General features: G+C 53.3%; 1 protein-coding gene across 2 annotated transcripts in view; it reads left to right on the top strand.

The window, feature by feature from the left end:
• The window catches only part of PAPSS2 (3'-phosphoadenosine 5'-phosphosulfate synthase 2), a 28,055-nt gene extending 5,990 nt beyond the window's left edge, over positions 1-22,065 (top strand). Inside the window, exons 2-13 of one of the 2 annotated variants that reach the window (XM_038141038.1) lie at positions 7,446-7,551; positions 8,953-9,188; positions 9,900-10,038; positions 10,302-10,420; positions 10,527-10,640; positions 11,286-11,397; positions 12,987-13,007; positions 15,556-15,761; positions 17,585-17,720; positions 18,275-18,543; positions 19,009-19,238; positions 19,984-22,065. In XM_038141038.1, coding sequence (XP_037996966.1) covers positions 7,446-7,551; positions 8,953-9,188; positions 9,900-10,038; positions 10,302-10,420; positions 10,527-10,640; positions 11,286-11,397; positions 12,987-13,007; positions 15,556-15,761; positions 17,585-17,720; positions 18,275-18,543; positions 19,009-19,238; positions 19,984-20,125 — 1,830 coding nt within the window. In that variant the 3' untranslated portion in view covers positions 20,126-22,065. The remainder of the gene's footprint in view (positions 1-7,445; positions 7,552-8,952; positions 9,189-9,899; positions 10,039-10,301; positions 10,421-10,526; positions 10,641-11,285; positions 11,398-12,986; positions 13,008-15,555; positions 15,762-17,584; positions 17,721-18,274; positions 18,544-19,008; positions 19,239-19,983) is intronic. The other variant, XM_038141039.1, reaches the window with a different exon arrangement.
• Positions 22,066-22,588: the final 523 nt, after the last annotated feature.

Raw genomic sequence — 22,588 nt, 5'->3', positions numbered from 1 at the left:
GAGCCCACCAGCCTGGGCTGGAGTCCAGGTTTTCCCTTTCTTCAGGCTGCCACAGGTCCTGCAGAGGAGAAGCCTCACAGAAGAATGAGTTCTTTTACAGAATCATTGAGGCTGGAGAAGCCCTCCCAAACCTTTGAGTCCAGCCTGTGCCCAGTGCCCACCTTGTCCCCAGCCCAGAGCACTGAGGGCCACCTCCAGCCCTTCCTGAGACACCTCCAGGCATGGGCACTGCAAAGCTCCCTGGGCAGCCCCTGCCAAGGCCTGAGCACCCTTTCCATGCAGAAATTCCTGCTGCTGGCCAAGCTGAGCCTGCCCTGGCCCAGCTTGAGGCCTTTTCCCCTTGTCCTGTCCCTGTTCCCTGGCAGCACAGCCCGACCCCCCCGGCTGTCCCCTCCTGGCAGGGAGTTGTGCAGAGCCACAAGGTCCCCCCTGAGCCTCCTTTTCTCCAGGCTGAGCCCCTTTCCCAGCTCCCTCAGCCCCTTCCCCAGCTCTGTTCCCTTCCCTGGGCTCAGAAATAGATGCATTTTAAAACCTGATGAAGCTGCCTGAAACACAGATCCTCTGTAGCTCGTGCTGCTTGTGAAACCCCTGGAGCTTCTCTAAAGACAGAGGATTGCTTTCTTGAGAGGGATGTGGTGGGCACGGTAAAAGGGGGTACCACATCCCCATTTCATTGAGACCTCTTCTCAGGTTTAGGGTGCCTGTCCTGCCACAGCAGGAGGTGGGACATGTACAGTGCCATATTTACCATAGAGAACCACAACCCACAAATTAAATTCCTGAATCTCATATTCGGGGGGGGGGTGGGGGGGGGGGGGGAGGAAGTTATTTACATGTGGATACAATTCCTGCCTGGAAATCTTTTTGATACTGAAGTTAATGTGTAGTCAGAATCTGTACCTTTGCCCTCTTTTCCTCTCGTTCCTGCAATCTGAGGGACTGATACTCAGTTTCCCATTTCTGTAGCCAGACCTTTTTCTCCAGGAGAAGGTAGAGAAGCGGGGCCGTGTGTTCTGGGTGGTTCTCCCGGCAGGCATCAAACCAAGGCAAGTTCTTCTGCGAAGCCAAACCTATTGTTTGCAAAAGGAGCAGGGGCCAAACTGCTCAGGTGGGTTCAGCTGGGGGAGATCATTTAGCAGAACTGCTCTGAATATTAAACTTTGGGCCACCATGGACGGGTTTCTTGTTTAAATTGTTCTTTTTGTTAGTGCCTGACAAAATGCTTTGTTTGTTAAATATTTGTTGTCCCGGCAGCTGTCCCTTGGGATTTCAGGAATGAAAACGGGGAGATTTGTTTTTATAACATCTGTCCTGGCCTTACAAGTTTATCCCAAAAATGTAGGAGCACAGGATGAGTCACTGGCTTTTCTGCATCGAGGAAATGAGAGCAGTGACATCGCTTCATTCCAAGATAAGGAAACGCCTGAGCTGGGAGCCTTCAGAGAGCAGATTTCAGTCCCCAACTGCTGATTTGGACTCACAGTGTAGAAATCAGCATCTGATTTGGGAAGTTACTGGAACACGAGCCTGATTTTGTTGATTTTCTTCTCTTTCTTTGCGTGCCAGTGTTGTATCAAACTTGATTGTGACAACCCAAGCTGTGTAAATTTATGCCAAGAGAAAAATATTTGAGCTGCCATCAGCAAATAAGGTCTTGCTAAGAGCTCAGAAATTCTTGTGGCTTAAGAAAACACGGCTTCGGCTTAACAGCAGCTTGAAAATCTTGTGTTAGTGAGGTTTGGCATCTGCAGCTGTCTGTCTCCAGGCTGAAAGGCTGCTTGTTTTGGGGCACTGGGATGGCTCTGCTGCTCTCCTTAAGGTTTTGTGCGTTTCGTTCCTGGCAGGGCTCCGGAGGCGATGCCAAAGGAACAGGCAGAGGGTGCCAAGGAGAGACTGAGCTGCTGGGGCTTTGTTCAGAGCACCGGGGGGGAGAAAGGGATCCCAGCCCAGCATCCTGCCAGGGACTGGGAGTGCTGGCAGCCCCTCAGCCTCGGCAGGGTGTCACTGCCCAGCTCAGTCTGGAGAGAAAACACAGCTCCTGTCACCTCCAGGTGCTGGGAAAGGAGACTCAGCCCGTGGTCAGGGAACAGGGGGACACCAGCATGGGAGCAGGGAGGTGCTGGCACAGTGGGGACACCAGTATGGGAGCAGGAAGACAGTGGGACAGCAGCATGGGAGCAGAGAGGTGGTGACACAGCAGGGACAGCAGGAAGGTGGTGGCACAGTGGGGACACCAGTATGGGAGCAGGAAGGTGGTGGCACAGCAGGGACAGCAGCATGGGAGCAGGAAGGTGGTGGCACAGCGGGGACAGCAGCATGGGAGCAGGAAGGTGGTGGCGCAGCAGGGACAGCAGCATGGGAGCAGGAAGGTGGTGGCACAGTGGGGACACCTGCATGGGAGCAGGAAGGTGGTGGCACAACAGGGACAGCAGGAAGGTGTGGCACAGTGGGGACAAGAGCATTGGAACAGGAAGGTGGGCAGTACAAAAGGTGCTTGCAAGGTCCCACTTCCCCATCTGGGCCTGCATGCTGAGGGGTTAAACAGGCAAAATTTCCAGGGTAACTCCTCCTTGCCGGGGATTTCCCTTGGGAAAGAATGGGGCTGGGTTTGAAGCATTTTCTGCCTTAGTGCAGTAAATGAATATTTGGGGAAAGTCCATAGGTTTTGGGTTACAAGAGCTAAGCTAGAGTGTAAGGGATGCCAGGGTTTCTCCATTGTTTTTCAATATGATTGTAATCAAATCTCTGCTTCCACAGACAAAACCCCCATTTTCCCTCTCTTCCTCCTTTTCTTTGGAGTATCAGTTTTGATCTTCTTCAGCAAATGACTCTTTTACAGGAGGTTTTCCCCTCTGGTTGCTCATGGATACAGTATCACCCTTTTGCCACAGCAGCCCTGGTAAAAAATGAGAATTTTTAGAGGAAAAATTTGATGAATGTTTTTTATACATCAAATGCAAGTGGTAGGAACAAATATTTAATTTTTTTTTCCCCTTCAGTATGCTGGCAGGAGTTGGGAAGGTTTTTTTAATTATAGGATAGCTCAGTCTCCTGAGGCTTAGGGAAGTGTTTGACTTCAAACTCAGAATCACAGAATCTCCTGGGCTGGAAGGGACCCACAAGGATCATCAAGTCCAATTCCTGACCCTGCACAGGACACCCCAATAATCCCTCCATGTGCTTGATCCCACTGCTTGCCTGTGAAAGTGAAGGCTTGCTTGATCATCCTGTCATTTTAAAAGCCCATTCTACCATTTGCAAATAGGATCAGCTGCAAACATTTCAAAAGCCTCTATTTTTATTTAGCTCCAATTTTTCCTTCCTGGAGACGTGTCCAGGCCGCGGTACCGAAATAGGGTGTGTGTGAAACGCTTGACTGGAAAAAAAATGAATCATATTCCTGGTGCTGTGAGCTTGGCCTGTAAATAAAAAGCAGCTGGGGGAGTCCTGACCCTGCCCTGGCTCTTGGGTCAGGCTTTCCCTGGGGCCCTGGGTGCTGCCAGCTGGATGCTGGTGCTGGGCGAGCGCGGTGCTGCTCAACCTTGGCGTGAGCCGGGGTTTTGGGAGCGAGTCCCTCTCCAGAGCAGGATGCTGCTGCAGCCTGCTGTGAGCTGCAGCTCCTGGACAGCTTCCAGATCCGTGTCTGTGCCAGCTGCAGCAGGCAGGGGTGAATTGAGGGCACCATAAGGACACGGGCTTGGATCTGATGGGCCACCGCGATGGCCAGCGTGGCGTTCTGGTGCCTCATCTCCTTCTGTGGCATCACAGAGCTCTGCCTTCTCTGGGTGGCTGAGCAAGGGTGCTGTGTGCGCTCAGGGGTCTCTCAAATGTCCCGCTCAGCTCCCATCTGTCCTTCGTTTCCACCCCTCAGCTGTGGAACGTGGCACTTGCAGTTGGTTCTTGCCATGCTCCCACTCTTCTCGTTTGAAGAGCTGGGGATGTGGAGGCAGGAGGAGGTGCTGCCCTAAGGACCAGAGTTTATACTCGAAATCCTAGTGGGAGATGGCAAAATGTCCGTGCAATTTGCTGGGACAACCCTAAACCCAAAAGGGCAACAGAGCTGGGGATGGTTCTGATGAGGAGCAGCTCAGGGAGTCTGCAGAAAAGGTCAGGGGGGACCTTCTGGCTCTGCACAACTCCCTGACAGGAGGGGGAAGAGCCTGCAGGCCTCAGGGAACAGGGACAGGATGGGAGAAAACAGCCCCAAGTTGTGCCAGGGGAGGCTTAGATTAGATATTAGGAAACTAATATTTTTTTTGTGGAAAGGGTTGTAGAACATTGGAATGGGCTGCTCAGGGAAGCGGTGAAATCACCATCCCTGGAAGTGTTCAAAAAACACGTGGATATGGCCCTTGAGGACATGGTTTAGTGGTGAACACAGTGGTGGTGCTGGGTTGATTGTTGGTTTTGATGATCTTAAATGTCTTTCCCAACCTTAACCCCTCCATAAGTCTATGATTCCAAATGTGTCTTGCCTGGTGCATTTTTTATTGCATGTGCAGTGGTTCTGCTCCCAACAAGCATCAGTGATGTCTGGGAGAGGCCCCACAGACCTCGTGCTTTTAACTGTCAGATGAGAGGAGAAGATGCTCCCTGATAAGATCTCCTTGAGTAGTCACACATAATTTATGTGGGCAAGCACAGCTACTCCCTTCCAGGGCCAATTGCTTCAGGAGGAGCTGAGGTCACTCTGGGATGCCATAAATCGAGCCATGGTGGCTCTCAGAGCAGAGGACACTGGTGGTTCCTGATTTCCAGCAGGACTCTCTCAGAGGCCACACCTCAGGAAAAACCTCCTGCACCTAACTGCAAGCTGCTTTCACACAGCAGGGCAGCATCTTGTGGAAAGCTCCTTCCCTTTGGAAACCAAGCCGAGAGACCCTTGACAGGCAGCTCCGTCAAGCCTGATCCTGAAGACAGCCAAAATCTTGGTGTCCCCCTGTTTGCCAGCCTCGTGGAAGGGCTGAGTAGGAGGGGAGGCCAAAAGCAGAGTTAGGGTTTGGTTCCTTGGTCTGCTGCAGCCTCAGCCCAAGGTCTGGAGCGACGTGTTTGTTTTTTTTTCTCATTTCCTGGATGAGGTAAGGCAGGGTGGGCTGAGCACTGAGCTCACCCAGACAGGGCCAAACAGCAGATTCGCAAGGAATGGGGAGAGTGTGGCAGTGTCATCTTTAGCCATCTGTCTGGCAGGGGATGCGCAGCCCTTCTTTGGAGATGCTGCTGGGACATTTATTGCCTTCTTTGGAGCCTTGTTTGGGGCTGAATTACAAGTCAGAAGTTCCTCTCCCAAACCTCATTTCCTTGACCCAAACTATTCCAAGACATGCTTTTCAGTGTCCTAAATTGTCCCTGCTTTAGGGCCCAATATCCAGGTGTTGGTGTTGTGATGATGATTGGATTATCTACTGAGACATATTTGATTTGCAGTGACAGGGTTAAAACCCTGAGAATCGAATCAGCAGGACAGCCCTGCATCTGATTAAACCCCCTCCACTGCTTCTCTCTGCCTCCCAAGCATCTTGCAGGATATGCTCTTCCTAGGGAAAAATCTCTCCAGGATTTGCTCTCAGGCCATTAATGATCAGTTTTCCTGGCGCCTTCACTCCTTTCCACCACACTTCAGCTCTGGCTTCCCAAACCATTCCTAGCTGGTGGATGATGAGGTGGGAAGTTGCTCTTTCCCATTCCCAGCTAAGCAAGCTCCCAGCCCAGCCATACGGTTGCTCAGGGTTGGGAAGAGTTTCCTGGGAAGTTTATGAAGAGAGCAGAAAAATCTGAGGGATTTGGTACCATCTGGAGCTCCCAGCAGGTGGGAGAGGTGTGACAGTGTTGCTGAATTGCAAAAATGCCCTCAGTGGTGCTTTCCCAAGCTCCCAAAGGTGCCAGCGTGCAAAATAACAGCTCTGAGATGCTCACACAGCGCAGCTTTATGGCACAGCACCCTGTACTTAGAACAATCTCCTTACATCAGCCACGTAGGAATGTGCCAGATCCTGCATCTTCCCGAGGCACGGACGTTATCGTGGCTCATCTCCTGTGGGACACAGCCTGAACTCCTGGGGATGGGAGAAAATTAATCCATGGCGCTGCTGTCTCACCTTTGAGAGCTCAAAATGTTCAAACTTTTGACAACCCATCTCAAAAAAAGCCCACAAAAAGCAACAAAACAGAACAAACCACAGAAACCAAGTCTTGAGCTATTTATCCTTTATTCTCTGAGTCACAGGATGTGGAGCATTCAGTCACCTTTTCAGGGGCAGGTCTAGAGATGTTTTGGGTTTTTTATAGAAGCAGAGACTGGTTTGTGTTGGAAGGGACCTTAAAGCCATCCAGTGCCACCCCCTGCCATGGGCAGAGACACCTTCCACTGTCCCAGGCTGCTCCAAGCCCTGTCTAGCCAGGCCTTGGACGCTTCCAGGGATAGAGGAGCAGCCACAGCTTCTCTGGGCACCACTCCCCAACCTCACAGGGAAGGATTTCTTCTGTGTAACTAACCTCAATTTCCCCTTTTTCAGTCTGAACCCATTCCCCTTGTCCTGTCACTCTGATGGAACAGTCCCTTTCCAGCTTCCCATGGGCTCCCTCAGATACGGGGAAGTTCTGTGAGCTCTCCATGCAACCTTCTCTTCTCTCTCTCTGCATATGTATCCAGGATGTATTTATGTCCTTGTTCCCTCCTTGTTCTTTCCCTTGCATGCCTCAGTTGGGAGCATCATCCTCACAATGAGCAAGGTCTTGTGGATATTTCATGTGGAACATTCCTTGTGGAGGTGCCGTTGCTGGAGCTACAGGGCACAGCCAGGCTGTTTCACCTGCAGCCCTGCAGAGTCTCTGGGGTCAGCAAGGTTAGGAAGCACCAGAATTAGGAAGCACCAAAATTCAGTCCTCTGGCTCAGCGTTGTGCTGGTGCCCTGTTTGCTTGGGAATGCATATGGACACATCAGGGGCTGTTTCCCCTGTCTCCCATCCCATGTGTGCCCAGCTGGGGGCTGCTCCTGCCCCAGCTGCAGTTCTCGCATTACACAGCCAGGAAATTAGCACCTGAAGTCGCTCTTGTTTTGCAGGCCTGATTAAAATAATAGTTGAGGCTGTCTGTGTTTGAAACTGTCGAGAAGGCGGGGGGGTACCCAGGCTCTGTGTCCTGCCTGCCCACAGGGGGATCAGTCACCTGGCAGTGCTCCTGCAGCAAAGCCAGTCACCTTCTCCCTGCTGGCACGAAGGCATCACCACCAGAAACACCCTGGGCAGAGGCAGAGAGCCTCCAAAAAATGAGTCTGTGCTGCTAAGACAGAAAACCAACTCACACCAAAGCACCAGAGTTCACCGTGTGAACCACCACACCATGCTACCTCATGAATGGATTTGCATTTTTGTCCCAGCAGAGATTTCCTTTTGCCCTGAGAGCAGCAAAGGTAACAGGAGTGCTTTGTTCTGCTCTGTTTTCCCAGGGATCCACCAACGTGGTTTACCAAGCCCACCATGTCAGCAGGAGTAAGAGAGGACAAGTTGTCGGCACCAGGGGAGGATTCCGAGGCTGCACGGTTTGGCTCACAGGTATTCTTGTCAGGGTGTGAAAGCGTGGCCTCACCTGTGAAACTCCAGGAGTGTGGCTGCCAGCTGGGGATTTGGGATCTGCAGGAAACGTCAGCGTTCCCTGCGAGCCGGGAATTGCAAAACATCCCCACATGGGAAACGCAGACACGCGGTGCTGGCGCAGCAAGATGTCCTCCCTGGCAGCTGCTGCCCATAACTAATGTTTTGATGGATTTCCCAGCTGCTCTCAGGCTCCTTTGAACATGTCAGAGGCCCTCGGGGTAGCACTTGTTGTTCCCAAGTGTGTAGCTGAGGAAGCCTTGGCTCAAACCCAGCCAGTCTCTGGCAGTGGAACGTACCCCGGCTTGTCCAAAACGCGGATGTTTTCATTCAGGAGCGGTGGGAAGTTCACTGGGACATGTAGGTCTGCTGTGTTTGAGGCAGCACGAGGCAGTCACCTTGTCTGGAGAATAAACACTCCCAGCCACAGAGTCACACTGGAAGCAATCCTTTGCGTTTGCTTTGTTGCCCTTCTCTTCTGCCTTGAAGTATAAACTCGCTGTTTGGGGATTAGGGGCTGCCAGAAATGACAATTGCATTTCTCATTTCTAGTATTTAGACAAGTCTGTCTTTCGCCGCTTGTCCAGTTGTTCCTTTGCTTGTTAAATATTGGCATTTTCTTTGGCTGCTGGAGGATGTTGAAGGACGTGCTTGGAAGGATTTGTAAAGCCATTCTGATTTGCCTTCCTGTCACCTTAGGTTGTAGATGCTGCTTTAAAGCACGTTTCTGTTCCGTTCTCCCCCTCAATTTTGAAGTGCCCAATCTGCTTTTATATAATTTCTGAAGCCAAAAACCCAACCCCAGGCTCCTTTTTTAAGTATTACTCAAAAATCTTGTGTCTGAAAGGTTTGAGCTCACCTGGCTGATGATTATTCTTTGAAATACACTCCTAGAGAAGGAGGCGATGGGGGCCTTTGCTGCTGGATCTGTCCCACTCCACGTGGTTGCAGCAAGAGCCTCTCCTTGGGTTCAGAATGGGAGAGCAGCTGGCTCTTGACAGTGGGAGCAGGGGGAGGAAAAGGAAGACGAGGAGAGACCTGGAGGAAGCAGCATCCTTTCAAACCTCCCCTGGTTCCTGGAACACAGCATGGCCCAGCAAGATGCACTGCTGGGTTGGACCCCTCCAGAAGTTGGGCTGTAGATGCTTTTCTCAGGGCATTAATACCACCCCTAAAAATAAGGGTTGAAAAGGTGAAGGTTCGCCTGTGAAGGTTCATCCTTCATCTGTGAAGGACAAATCCAACTTTCTTTAGGAAGGAATGAGGTCGGAAACTTCAGACAGAAGGAGTTTGGCCGCTGGTGTCCCTTGTTTTCACTCTCCTGACCTCAAACCTGACCCCTCACTTTTCTGCCTCCCCCAGGCCTTTCTGGAGCTGGCAAGACAACCATTGGCTTTGCTCTGGAGGAGTACCTGGTGGCTCATGGCATCCCCTGCTACTCCCTGGACGGCGACAACGTCCGGCACGGCTTGAACAAGAACCTGGGCTTCTCGGCCCAGGACCGCGAGGAGAACATCCGGCGCATCGCCGAGGTGGCGCGGCTCTTCGCCGACGCGGGGCTCGTCTGCATCACCAGCTTCATCTCCCCCTTCACCAAGGTAAGTCCGTGAGCCTCCCAGGGATCCTGCTCTGTTCTCAGCTTCACCTCAGACGATGAGGATGGTTTATGGAGCGGGTTTCCTAAAGGCACCGTCGGGTGCTTGGTAGAACGCCGCCGACGCGCAACCGTGCATGGTCAGTGTTTGGAGGGCGGCGGCCTCGCTGGATAAATTCCGTGCTGCACGTTGATGAAAAGCTAAGAGGAGTTTAAGATCCCCCTGCTATTAACTCCTCAGAGGCAGAAAAGAGGCACAGAAGCAGCAGCCTGTCCTGGACCTCTCACTGGTTTTTTGGAAGAAGATTTGACTGCGGTTTTCGCTTTCCGTAGCTGCTGTTATCAGGGTGATGCAAGCAGTTCCTTTTTTCGTAGAATCAAGGAATCACTGAGGTTGGAAAAGACCTCTGAGATCGTTGGGTCTGATCATTTTCACATAGGGCAGATAATTGTTCACAATCTAAAGTTCTGCTGTTCTGCCTGACGAAAAGATCTTGAGGTTTTGCATGGGAAAAGATGAAAACGGATCGAAGTTGTAGATTTTTACAATTTTTTTTAAAGTGTCTTTAAAGAAAAGGAGGGAAGTGAGATGAAAACCCCTTATTAGAACTGGTGTACATTGAACAAATCTATAAGAAAGATTAATTTACTTGTGTCAAAATCCAGGGAGGTCTTTTTGCTGCAATTCAGATTCTTCCCATCTTTCTTCTAACAGGATCGTCTAAACGCACGGAAAATTCACGAGGCAGCTGGGCTTCCTTTCTTTGAAATCTTTGTAGATGCTCCTCTAAATATTTGTGAAAGCAGAGATGTGAAGGGCCTGTACAAAAAGGCAAGAGCTGGAGAGATCAAAGGTATGGAGGAGTGAGATCTAATTTTGCCTTTTGCTTTCCAAAGCTTTGGATGCCTGGTCCTGGCAGTGCCGCAGTAGTGGTGGGTGTCTAAAGGCCCTTTGTAGTGCACAAGAGGATCCTGTTCCCCTGATCTTACTGTCACAAGTGTCACTTGTTGTACCCAGCACGGTTGAATGCTCCCTGGTTGTTTGTATAGTGTTCTTGGCTCTAAGGCACTGATTATTCTACTAAATAAATTTAATTTGGGGGTTAATTGTCCGTAGGATTCACGGGGATTGACTCAGAGTACGAGAAACCCGAAGCTCCTGAGCTGGTGCTGAAAACAAACATTGCATCCGTGTCTGAGTGCATCCAGCAGGTCGTGGAGCTCCTCCAGGCACAGGTGGGTCACTCTTGTGTCACCATCACCGGCAGCTTTGGGACGCTGCCTTTTTGGTGTGCCTGTAAAAACCAGCGTGTTACAAGTGCTGCCTGTCCCTGTTTTTCAGAGCATCGTGCCCCAGGGCTCAGTCAAGGATGTTCTGGAGCTCTTTGTGCCCGAGGATAAACTCAGCAGTGTCCGGGCTGAGGCGGAGAAGCTGCCAGCACTGGAGATCACCAAGGTACTGTCACACACAGCTTCTGACACTGCTTAGCTGCTCCAAGGGTGGAAGCTTCCAGGAGGATGTTGCCAGAGGGGCCTGTGTTCTTTTGATGGCCCTGACCTTTTGTGGCTGTGGTTTATGGCGAGCTGAGTGGGATCCTGATCCTCAGCCGTTTTCTGCCATGCCTCCCCCCTGTGTGCTGCAGGGTGTCAGTCTCCTCTGCTGTGTTCATACAGCCCCACAAGTTCAAGCTGCCAGAGGGGGCAGGGTTTGGTGGGATATTGGGAGGCCCTGGCACAGGGTGCCCAGAGCAGCTGGGGCTGCCCCTGGATCCCTGGCAGTGCCCAAGGCCAGGCTGGATGGGGCTTGGAGCAGCCTGGGACAGTGGAAGGTGTCCCTGCCTGTAGCTGGGGTGGGATTGGATGGGCTTTAAGGTCCCTTCCAACTCAAACCATTCTGGGATTCTAAGTTGTGCTGTGAAAGTGTGAGAGTCTGGCTTTAAAAGCCCCAAGCTACAATCCCCCGTGTCTTTCTCCTCCTTATGAATGTCCTGTATTTGAAGCAAAACAAAATGAAAACGCTGTTTCAGCAGAAGGGAAGGAAAAGCAACCTCTGAGCGTGACATGGTGACAGGAGTGTGACCCCTTTGGGTTTGTTTTGCAGCTGGATCTGCAGTGGGTGCAGGTGCTGAGCGAAGGCTGGGCCACTCCTCTGACAGGATTCATGCGGGAGGCAGAGTACCTGCAAGTGCTGCACTTTGGCACCCTGCTCAACGGTACGGATCCCCCGCGTCCTCCTGTCCTGCCTTGAGGCACACACCAGGGCTCCTGAAGGTGGCCCAAGTCACCCTGCTGTGGCCACAGCCCTGGCTCACAGCTCTGACGTCTCTCATGGTGCCGCTCAAGCCTTCTGGGAGCTGTTGTGTGGCTCTTGTACCCGGGTGTAAATAGAGATGCAAACCCAAGGCCGAGGAAGCAGGGAGGCTGCCAGGCTCAGCTGCAGGTGGGAGGAGAAGGCAGCTGCTTCTTGGAAACAGGAGCAGAGCCGGGTTTTGCCCCCTGCCCCAAGTCAGCTTGAAGTAAATCTGATTTATCTATGCATTAGCAGCCTGCTAGAGGTGCTTCACCCCTGGAAGAGGCAAAGAGGGCTGAGGTGATGCCCATCCGCAGCTGGGCCTGGGGCACAGATGTTTCCACCCCCTTTCTCAGCTGGGGATGCTGTTGCTGTGACTTCACCCGCACATGGGGTGCTCACGTTGGGGTTTGTAGACCTGGCAGTGATCTCTGCCTCCGGGGATCTGGGATGTGGGTGAGCAAGTCCCTTGGAGCCTTGCATGCCTTCTGGAGGATCCTGTGGTCCCACAGGGCAGTGATTTGCTGCTGTTGCTCAGATTTGGGCACAGAGGCAAAGCTCAGGACTGCTCACTTTGCGCTGTGGGAGTGCCTGCGTGTGGGGGCCCCGCTCCCAGACACGCCATAGCCTTTCACCTCCTGCCCAGTGTGCAAACAGCATTCAGAAGCACATGTCCCTGTTATCAGAGCCTCCTCGGTGCTCTTTGAGCTGCCTGCTGTGCCTGGGGAGGTCGCAGAACGCCCTGGGGTGGCCACGTTGCTCCAGAGCCCCGTACTTTGTGCTGGAGGCTCATCCCAGAGCGTATCTGGCTTTGGGGTGCCCCCTCAAACCTGCCAACATCCCTGAGCACATCTCCTCTGAGCTCCATGGGCAGATGTTCAGGGTTTGTAGAGCTTTGTGGGGAGCAGGGACAAAGGCCAGGAGAGAGAGCAGCTTTGCAGGGGGATGAGCTCTCCCAACGAGCTCTGGGGAGCAGAGGGCAGCAGCATCTGGAGATCCTGTCTCCAGGGGGGGGTCTCCAAACTCAGCATCAGTGTGGTCAGGCCCTCAGGGTGACATCTGAGTGGGAAAAAGAACACCGGGTGCTCCTGGAGAAGTTTGGGAAGTGGTGGAGGGTTCCATCTCACGGTGCTGAGGCCGGGGCACTGCCCAGGAGAGGCTTGAGCCTGCAGCCCTTGTGCCCTGGAATGGCTGATGGTCTGGGCAGCTCCCGTGGCTTTCTGGGGACACTTGTTCAAGCAGCAAATGCCTCCTGGATGCCGCAGCAGGTGGGTGATGTGCTTTGTGTAGGGAACCAGGAAGGGGGGTGGACCTGCAGCGATGCAGCAGCGGCCCGTGACTCTGTCAGGAAGGGTGACAGTGACAGTGGAGGTGTTGGATCACGCTCAGTGTGAGGCTGGGGTAGGACCATGGCCACGCCAGCAGGAGCTTTTAAGTGCTTCGAGTCTTGAGACGGTTTCTGTAACGTGCCCCTGAGCGTTAATTATCTTAATTATGTTTGTGTTCTCCCAGGAAAGAGGCGCTTGGGAGCTGGTATGTACGGAACTATGGAACTGTTCTCAGGCTCTGCACAAATTACCTCAATTGAGATTCTTTTTGGATATAATTTTTTGAGATTTACCAAAAAAAAATTAAAAAAGAAGTTGAAATTATTATGAAATTATTACAGCCACGGCCAGTTTATGATCCAGGCAGTTATGACGTGGCCTGACACACCCCGTGTCCTAGGGACCAGTCTGCACAAAGATCCCAGTTGTGCAATTCTGTAATTACCTGCACTGGAGTGATCTTTTGTTACCTCTCCATCCTGCATTTGGAAATGGAGCCTGAAGATCCTCGCTTTCAGCAGCAATTGTTGGTTTCATAATGCAGCTTTATTCTTTCCTGTGCTGGCTTCATTGACTGATCATTATTAATATGATTTAAATGGTTGAAGTTGATATTGATTGGATCCCATGTGAATATAATTATGATTATTCATGAAAATTGCTGCCTGGCAGATGAATGATAGCCAGTCCTGAATTTAAAGTAAGTGCAAATATTTTAATAAAAATTCAAGTGCAAATCTATATCATAGTCAAAATCCTCAAATTAGGACTCTCAAAGGGTCCAACCTGATTTCAGTCAGATCAGAATAAATTGAATCAGTGATTTGTTTGTGACTGGAAACCCATCAAAGAGACTGCTTCTCCTGTATTGACATTGGAATATTGTTAAATCCAAATATCCAAGGAGAAATGGGAGGACTTCAGTGCAACACTGGGAAATTGGGAGAGTTGGGTTAAAACCAACATGATTTCAAGCTATTTAGGGGCAACACTGGAATTAGAAACTAGGTGTGTGCACTTACAGACTCACACAGAAAGCAGATTAAAAATGGGCAGCGCAGAGATGCAAAGGGGGAGGAGTAGCAGTATGGAGATAGCCAGGAAAAACCCCAAACAAGGAAAAAAAAACCCAAATTAAAACAGAGTGTGGTGGAAGAGGCAGCCCAGGAGGTGTGCAGGGAATGGGGTGCTCCAGGGAACATCAGCCTGGAGCCATCCCCACGGAGGTGGTTCTCCTGGAGGAGAAGGCATTTTCCAAGCACGTTGAAATTTTTCAATTCATCCAGGGTTGCATTTTGCAAGCACATTTAAATTTTTCACCTTCACAGGCAGCTAACGAAGAAGAACCAGGGGAAGGGAGAGTGGAGGAGCTAATGAGATGCTCCAGGTATCCTGGAGACACCTCTGGCCCTTAGACAAGGAGCTTTTATATTCTGCTAACATCACCATTTCCTAGCAGTGCAGAGAAAACTGCTGCAATGGCTGATTTCCATGAAAACCTCTGTCTCCTGTGCTCCCAGGGCTGGTTAAAATTATTGTCCTGGCAGGAGGGTGTTCAAGCCCTCCCCTTCAAGGGTTGTGAGCATCCCCACGGTGCTGCTGGTGTCCCTGTGCCCTGGTTTAGGGCAAATTTGGGAGAAAACCTCCAAAGGGGTTCCTCTAGAAAGCAAATTCAAGCTGCCCCTCCCCCAGCTGGTTCAGGAAAAGATTTCCTTGGAGAAAAGTGGAAAAACACCTGTTTATTTAGCAGGCAAAACATTCGCCAGCACAAAAAATGATCAATATTAAACAATAAAACCTCTCGCTGTTCTGAAGGGATGGCAAACTCAGAGAGTCCCCTCTGTGGGCTGTAGCTGGGCTCACTCAGTCTCTTATCAGTGTCTTATCAGTCCCTTATAAGTCTCTCTGGCACTGGAAATGCCACGGCCCAGGCTCACCCAGGGCCACAGGAGGAGCTGCTGGTGCTCTTCAGGGTGTTCATTCCAGAGCAGGTTTAAACAGTTCCAAGAAAAAGAAAAACCACAGTCCAGGGAAATTCTCTGCCTCAGCGAGCCAAAACCTAACTAAAAGCAAAGGAGAGCTCTGTCCTGCCGTCTGTCTGTCTGTCTGCAGACCACACAGTTGTGGCGTTCACAATCTCTGATAAAATCCCTTCGCCCAGGATTTTTCTCCTGGGAAGCAGAGAGGCCTCAGAGAAAAAGGAAAACAATTCTTACCTCATTTGCTTCTCCTGTGTTGTGTTCACATGGGGAATGAGTTTGGAGGTTGTTCACCCACAGGTGATTGTTTCGTTGGATTCTGCTGGGAGCTGTTTTGACTCTGCTCAATCAGGGCCAAGCTGTGTCGGGACTCTGGACAGAGTCAGGAGTTTTCATTATTAGCTTTTCAGCATTGAGTAGGAATCCTTTCTGTATTCTTTAGTATAGTATAGTATTCTTTAATATAATATACTATTATAAAGTTATAAATTAGCCTTCTGAGAGCATGGAGTCAGACTCATCATCCCTGCCTTCGTTGGGACATTCCCAGCAAACACAATAACACAGTGCAGGAGAAGGATGCGGGGAGCAGGTGCAGCTTGTGGTAACAAACCCCACGCTCCTTCTCTCCCCCCTTCACCCTCAGAACCATTCCTAAAGGTGCAGAACTTATTTCTGGGCTAAACAGGGGATACGATTCAGCACCATACAGCCACGCCAGGCCGCGCAGCAGCGGCTGCAGGGTGCTGATGCCCTCTCTGTGTCTCCGGGCAGACGGCGTGGTGAACCTGAGCGTGCCCATCGTGCTGCCGCTGTCGGCGGAGGACAAGCAGCGGCTGGAGGGCAGCGCGGCGCTGGCGCTCAGCTTCCAGGGCCGCCGGCTGGCCGTGCTGCGCAGCCCCGAGTTCTTCCCGCACAGGAAGGAGGAGCGCTGCGCCCGCGTCTGGGGCACCACCTGCCCCCGCCACCCGCACATCCAGGTGGGTCCCGACCCTCCCCGCCACGGGGAGCGCGGCCTCGGGGGGTGAAGCATGGCCAGGGGATGGAGAATCGCAGAATAATGAGGGTGGAAGAGACCTCTAAGATCATCGAGTCCAACCTATGCCCTAACACCTCAACTAGACTATAGCACCAAGTGCCATGTCCAGTCTTTTTTTAAACACACTCAGAGATGGTGATTCTACCACCTCCCTGGGAAGAGCATTCCAGTACTTTATTATTCTTTCGGTGAAACATTTTTTCCTAATATCCAACCTATCCCTTCCCTGACATAGCTTGAGACTGTGTCCTCTTGTTCTGTCAGTGCTGCCTGGTGGAAGAGACCGACCCCCACCTGTCTACAACCTCCCTTCAGGGAGCTGTGGAGAGCAATAAGGGCACCTCTAAGCCTCCTCCAGGCTAAGCAACCCCAGTTCCTTCAAACGTTCCTCACAGGGTTTGTGCTCCCAGCCCCTCTCCAGCCTCGTTGCCTCCTCTGGACGCGCTCCAGCGTCTCAAGGTCCTTCCCAAACGGAGGGGCCAGAGCTGGACACAGCACTCCAGGTGTGGCCTCAGCAGGGCCAGGTACAGGGGAAGGGTGACCTCCCTGCTCCTGCTGGCCACACCATTCCTGATCCAGGCCAGGAGCCATTGGCCTTCTTGGTCACCAAGTGAACTTTGCCCAGGTTTTGAGTGCCAGCTGTAAGAAATGTGCCTGGCAGGCTGTTGGGGTCCAATCCGGCCAGCTGTGGACCCCAGCCCACAGGATCTTACATGGCCAAAGGCAAAAGATGAGAGGCGCTCTTCTCCACACGGGGACTAAGTCCTATTTTATTTCCCAGATTGGAGAACACCAGGTCATCTAGGTGATTCCCCAGGTGGAAAAAAAAGGGAGTGGTCTTCTCCCGGGGGAATTTTGAGCTGAGGGGAAGGGGGACGGAGGAAGGGGGCAACAGCCAATGTGATACAAGTGAGGAGGGGCGAGGGGAGGGCTAAACCAGGAGGGGACACCAACACTGAGGCTTAGGGGGGAAAGGGGAAGACCATGTGATGACAGAATACAAATCATGTGAACAGTGCAAATAACTAAATAACTATTTAGTGCAATACAGCACAGGTGGGTCCGGCCCTTCCCTGCCACGGGAAGCACGGCCTCGGGGGCAAAACGTGCCCAGGGGATGGAGGAGTGAACTTTGCCAAGGCTTTGAGGGCAATGGGTTTCCTGTCTGAGCTTCCAGTCCAGCTCCTCGCTGGGAACCAGCCCATCCCAAGCAGGCAGGACTGAATTTTTTGGCTTTTCCCTACAGGCAGCCAGCAGGGTTGGTATGTTTTTGCAGCTTCTCTCTTCCCACTTAGTCTGTGGCAGTACAAGGAGCATCGTCCCTCAAAAAGGGGAGAGTTCTGGGTTCCACAGGGTGACTTGAGCTTTCTGCTTAAAAGGGCTCCAGCCATGGTAGTTCTTTCCCCTCCCTTAAAATGCCTGGTTTAATTAATCAGCAGCGGGTGTGTGCCTTGCAACAGGCTCATTCCTCCTGTGTATTCCCAGGAGGAAAGACCAAAGAGGGAGGTGGCAGAAGGTCCTGTGCCTTCCTATAGACTGCTGGCTGCCAGAGGGGAGCCCAGCACCCAGCTGGGTGGCTGCTGCCCCAGTTGTGAGGTTTTGCTGGCCATGACCTTTGTTCACGGGGTCACTGCAATGATGTTTTCCACCTGAGAGAAGGGAAGGTCATCCTGCAACGGGGTTGAGCCTCACACTTTACAGAGGAGACTGGGAGAAGGAGGAGCGTGCTGTCCCCTTTGCACTGAAGGTGTGTGTAATTCCCAGATGGTGATGGAGAGTGGAGACTGGCTGGTGGGTGGAGACCTGCAGGTCCTGGAGAAGATCAAATGGAATGATGGGCTGGACCAGTACCGCCTGACCCCGCTGGCTCTCAAGCAGAAGTTCAGGGAAATGAATGCTGGTGAGTGCCCTGGGTTACACCAGTGACAGGGCTCTGCCTGCCCCACCAGGCCTTGGTGTGATCCATGACTTGCTCTCAAGCTCACAGCACTTCCAGGTGGCTTCTGGAAGCTCCCAAAACGGGGCTGTTTGGGAGGGTGGGCAGCAAAGGGGACTCAGGGTATGGCATGAAGAGTGGCACAGGGCTCCCTGGTTAGAGCAGTGCTTGTGATGGGCTGGGAAGTGCTGAGCATCCTGCTCACATCCCCCCTGGCACGTCACATCCTCTCTGCACTGACATTCTTGCCCTTCACACCTGGGGCACAGCTCAGGTGTCTCCTCCCAGCTCTCTGTCCCATAGAACCCCAGAATTTGGGTTTGGGTTGGAGGGACCTTAAAGCTCATCCCATTCCACCCCCTGCCATGGGCAGGGACACCTTCCAGGGCACACACAGGTGTGTCATGGCTGAGACAGGGCATGTCATGGCACACAGGGCACACACAGGTCTCTGATGGCTCTGTGGAAGCTCAGAGTGTGGGAATGACCCCCGTGACCCCCCGGCCTTTCCCTTCCAGACGCCGTCTTCGCCTTCCAGCTGCGCAACCCGGTGCACAACGGGCACGCGCTGCTGATGCAGGACACGCGGCGCCAGCTCCTGGAGAGGGGCTACAAGAACCCCGTGCTGCTGCTGCACCCCCTGGGGGGGTGGACCAAGGATGACGATGTCCCCCTGGAGTGGCGCATGAAGCAGCACGCGGCCGTGCTGGAGGAGCAAGTCCTGGACCCCAAGTCCACCATCGTGGCCATCTTCCCCTCTCCCATGCTCTACGCTGGCCCCACAGAGGTAACACAGCCCTCGGCTGCTCAGCAGGGTCGGGCAGGCAGCCTTCCGTGGGGGTTGTGCTCCCAGCCTGCCTGGAAAGCCCCGGGAAGGGAGCTGGAGCCGTGTCCTCACTCTTGGCTCCCTGCATGTGTTTGCTGCTGCAGCATCCTCCCAGAGATCCTCTGCTCCCGTCCTCTCCTGGGCGGTGGAGGGCTGGGGAAAAGGGATACAAACGGGCTTCACCTTTTTCTGGTGGGCAGGGACGTTCATTTGAAACCCCAGGGGTTTTCCCTTGTGTCCCTAAATCGGTGGGATGAAAGGGGCAGATGCTGAACCTCCCCTTCGGTGTGCTGAGGGCACCACTTTGGCACTCCGCAAATTCAAACTGCCACCAGATGGGACCCAGCCCACTTCCCTCTCCCTGCCTGTGGATGCCCAGGGCTTCCCTGTCCCCCGGCCCTCAGTCCCCGCGTCCCCTCCCTGCAGGTGCAGTGGCACTGCCGGGCCCGGATGGTGGCGGGGGCCAACTTCTACATCGTGGGGCGCGACCCGGCGGGCATGCCGCACCCCGACACCAAGCAGGACCTGTACGAGCCCACGCACGGCGGCAAGGTGCTGGGCATGGCCCCCGGGCTCACCTCCGTGGAGATCATCCCCTTCCGCGTGGCCGCCTACAACAAGCTCAAGAGAGCCATGGATTTCTACGAGCCCAAAAGGTCAGTGAGGCAGCGGCCGCGCCGCGGGTGCTCCGCAGCGTGGTCTCGTATTTCCTGGGACTCCCAGCGAAGGCGAGGAGAGGAAGGAACCTGATTTCATGCTCTTAGAAGGCTAATCTATTATTTTATGATCTGTATAATATTAAAGGATGCTGCACTAAACTATACTAGAGCACACAGAAAGGATACAGACAGAAGGCTAAAAGGTGCTGCTGAAAAGCTCGTGACTCTCAGCGGAGCCTCGACACAGCTCGGCTGTGACTGGCCAATAAGGAAAAACAATTCAAGTGTTGGATGAACACTCTCCAAACCACATTCCAAAGCAGCAAAACACAGGAGAAGCAAATCACATAATTAGCTGCTTTCCTTTTTCTCTGAGGCTTCTCAGCTTCCCAGGAGAGAAATCCTGAGCGAAGGGATTTTCCCAGAAAATGTGACGTGACAACGTGGGGTTTGTGGGCGCCTCGGGCTGGCAGCTTTTTTGGGGACAGGGAAAAGCCATGTTCCTCCTAAGAAGAGGAAAGGGGGCAGAGCCTGGGAAAGCCACCTGTGTGTTCCTCCAAGAGCTGTTCCCAGGTGTCACATGAAACTGAAAGTGCCACCAGGGAGGGAAAGCAGCACAGGCTGGGGGCTGGGAGGCTGTAGGAAGGCAGTCTCTCACTGCATGGACACTGCAGCTCCTCTGGGATGAGCAGCCCTGGGGGGTGACAGCTGTGCTGATGTCACCTGTCTCTGTTTCACACAGGCACGATGATTTTGACTTCATCTCAGGAACACGCATGAGGAAGCTTGCTCGGGAAGGGGAAAACCCCCCAGATGGCTTCATGGCCCCCAAAGCCTGGAAAGTCCTCACCGCCTACTACCAGTCACTGGAAAAAAAGAATTAACTCCTCCTCCTCCTCCTCATCCTCCCTAGAAATACCTGTATTAAGAGTGAGCAATGATCGATTGATTCCCTGTGACACAGATCACTTGGCATGACCCTGGGATTTTCCTGCCTGGGTCAGAGTGGTTTTTTACCAATCAGAAATACTTTCAGCCTGATCCTTCTCCCCCTGAAGCTGCTGGGAGTGTCCCCATGGAGCTGGAAGGGGTGGGGAGCGGGCCCTTGGTTCCCAGCTGGCACCAGGATGTGCCACCCGGGATCACCGCGGTGCTGCCAGGGCCACCCAGCAGCTGCCAGTGCAGAGGGGACCAGGATAAATCCTGCCTGTGCCCTGCCTGGAGCAGAAATGAAGAAGTGCCTTTCCTCTGTGTGCCTTAGACAGTGTTTGCTAATTAACAGCAGAATCTTTTTAATGCCCCTTTTATAAAAAGGACTTTTTAAGATCAGCTGTGACCACCTCCAGTTCCTTGTGGCTGAGCCAGCTCCTCACTGCTTCCTTCCTTCCTTCCTCCTGCTTGACCTCTTTGGTCAAACAAATCCTGGGCTGAGTGTTCCTGTTGCTCCAAGTGAGGTTGTGCCGGGGTGATCCCTGGCCCAGGGATCCCACACTCACAGCCCAGCTGGGGAGCCTTTGCACCATAAAGCCCTGGGATCCCTGAGAGAGCTCTGCACAGCGAGGAAAAGTCAGGGATGCTGGCGCTGTGCTTTCAGGTGTCCTCCCACGCTGCAGGGTGGGATCCCCCTTCCCTGTGCCCACACTGCTCCCACCCCAAAGGCAAATCCGAGGCAAAACAGCAAAGACACAGCACGAGGTGGGGCTGGAGAACCGGCTGAGAGGAGGCTGAAGCTCCTGCCCTCATCCACACCTGTGAGCGTGCGGGTGACCCGATTTATTCCGGGACAGCCCGAGGATGGCAGGAAAGCCCTTGGCCCCCCAGCCCTGTGGGATGCTGCTGCTGCTGAGCCGAGAGCCGGTGCTGCTCCCAGCCCCGGCTGTGGAAAGTTACCGCGGACATTATCGCCTTCCCCACCCTCAGCCCGACGCGGACTTTGGCAGTGCCCTGCCTCCGAGGTGACAGAGCAGTGACAGGACAGCGACACGGCAGCCGAGCTTCCCTGGGCGCTGCCGGGAGCCCCGGGCCGCCCGCGGGGCTCAGGGACCGGGCTGGTCCCGGCTCGGCGCCCCGGCTGCGCGGTGGCCGCGGAGCGGAGCAGCGGCGCTCGGTCCCTGCCGCTCGCTCCGCGATTGTTGCACCTGGCCTCGCTCAGCAGCTGCCCCGGGAGCCGGCGGGATGTGCCCGAGGAACGGCAGTGAGCGTCCCTCCCTTCTGTGCTCCTGTCTGAGTTCCAGGTGGATCCACGCTCAGCAAAACCAACCCGCTCGGTGCTGGCAGCTGCGACCTGCTCTGCTGTGGCCAGGCCACACTGTCCAAGCCTTCGTCTGTGACTGGAAAACTTTCTTGCAAAAGGTTTTTGGGTGGCTTTTTAAGTCTTTTTTTTTTAAGCATTTGGAGGAAATCTGTGTTTTACCCCAAGGCAAAAGCTGCAGCCTCTGTGGGAGCTGCCCGTGCAGCAGCCTCATCCAGCCGGGCCCCGTGGCAGGCAGCCAAAAGTGATATTCCCATTTAGGATTGCTAAGGAGTGAAACAGCTCTGCTGCTGTTCATCCTCAAATCATCCAGTGTTGAAACCTGTCCCCTCCCCAGTAAATCCAGGTGGTCACAGCAAAACACAGGTGTTGTATTGTCATTTTAAACCAGCACGGTGTCCTGATTACCTCTGATTAAAACACGTGGACTGGGGGGTTAATAGTCTATTTATTAAAGACATGAGACTGGAATTTGTACCTCAGCTGATGCATCTCATGATTTAATATATTCTGAACTCGATACTCTATGAAACACTCACTTTCAGTACAAATAAATATTTATGTGTGTACGCAGCTCTCACCTGGTGATTTCTGGGGGGGAACTCTGCTGGAGGCTGGCTCGGCCTCGGCACTGCTGTGCTTGAGCAGCTGTCCCTGGGGATGTCAGAGAGGGATCAGGCTCTTCCCCCTTCAGGTGCTGAGGGTTGGACCAAGCCTCTGGAGCCATGGAATGAGAGCAGCCACGTTCCAAACCACGCTGCCTCCTCGGCCTTTCGAGGAAACTGCCAGAGGGTTTGTGCTTCAACAAGGACTCCCCAGCAGCAGCAAGAGTGGACGAGTATGGGGGAGTTCCTGGAGAAGTGGGAATTGCGCTCCAGCTGCAGAAACTGCCCCCAGGAGCAATCAGAAATAACTCCTTGTGCCTCTCCAGCCAGCCCCTGATGAGTTTTGGGCAGCAGGGAAAGGCAGCTCCGGCCAGCGGTGCCCAGAGCCGGGCTTTTGGAGACACCAGCAGCAGAGCAGGGCTCAGGCAGTGACCAGGGGCTGTCCCCTGCCATGCCCTCCCTCGCGGTGACATTCACCCCCTGAGGACACA

The sequence above is a fragment of the Motacilla alba genome, chromosome 6 (genome assembly GCF_015832195.1).
Source record: "Motacilla alba alba isolate MOTALB_02 chromosome 6, Motacilla_alba_V1.0_pri, whole genome shotgun sequence".
In the NCBI taxonomy this organism is placed as follows: Eukaryota; Metazoa; Chordata; class Aves; order Passeriformes; family Motacillidae; genus Motacilla; species Motacilla alba.
This window is presented reverse-complemented; position numbering and strand designations above follow the sequence as displayed.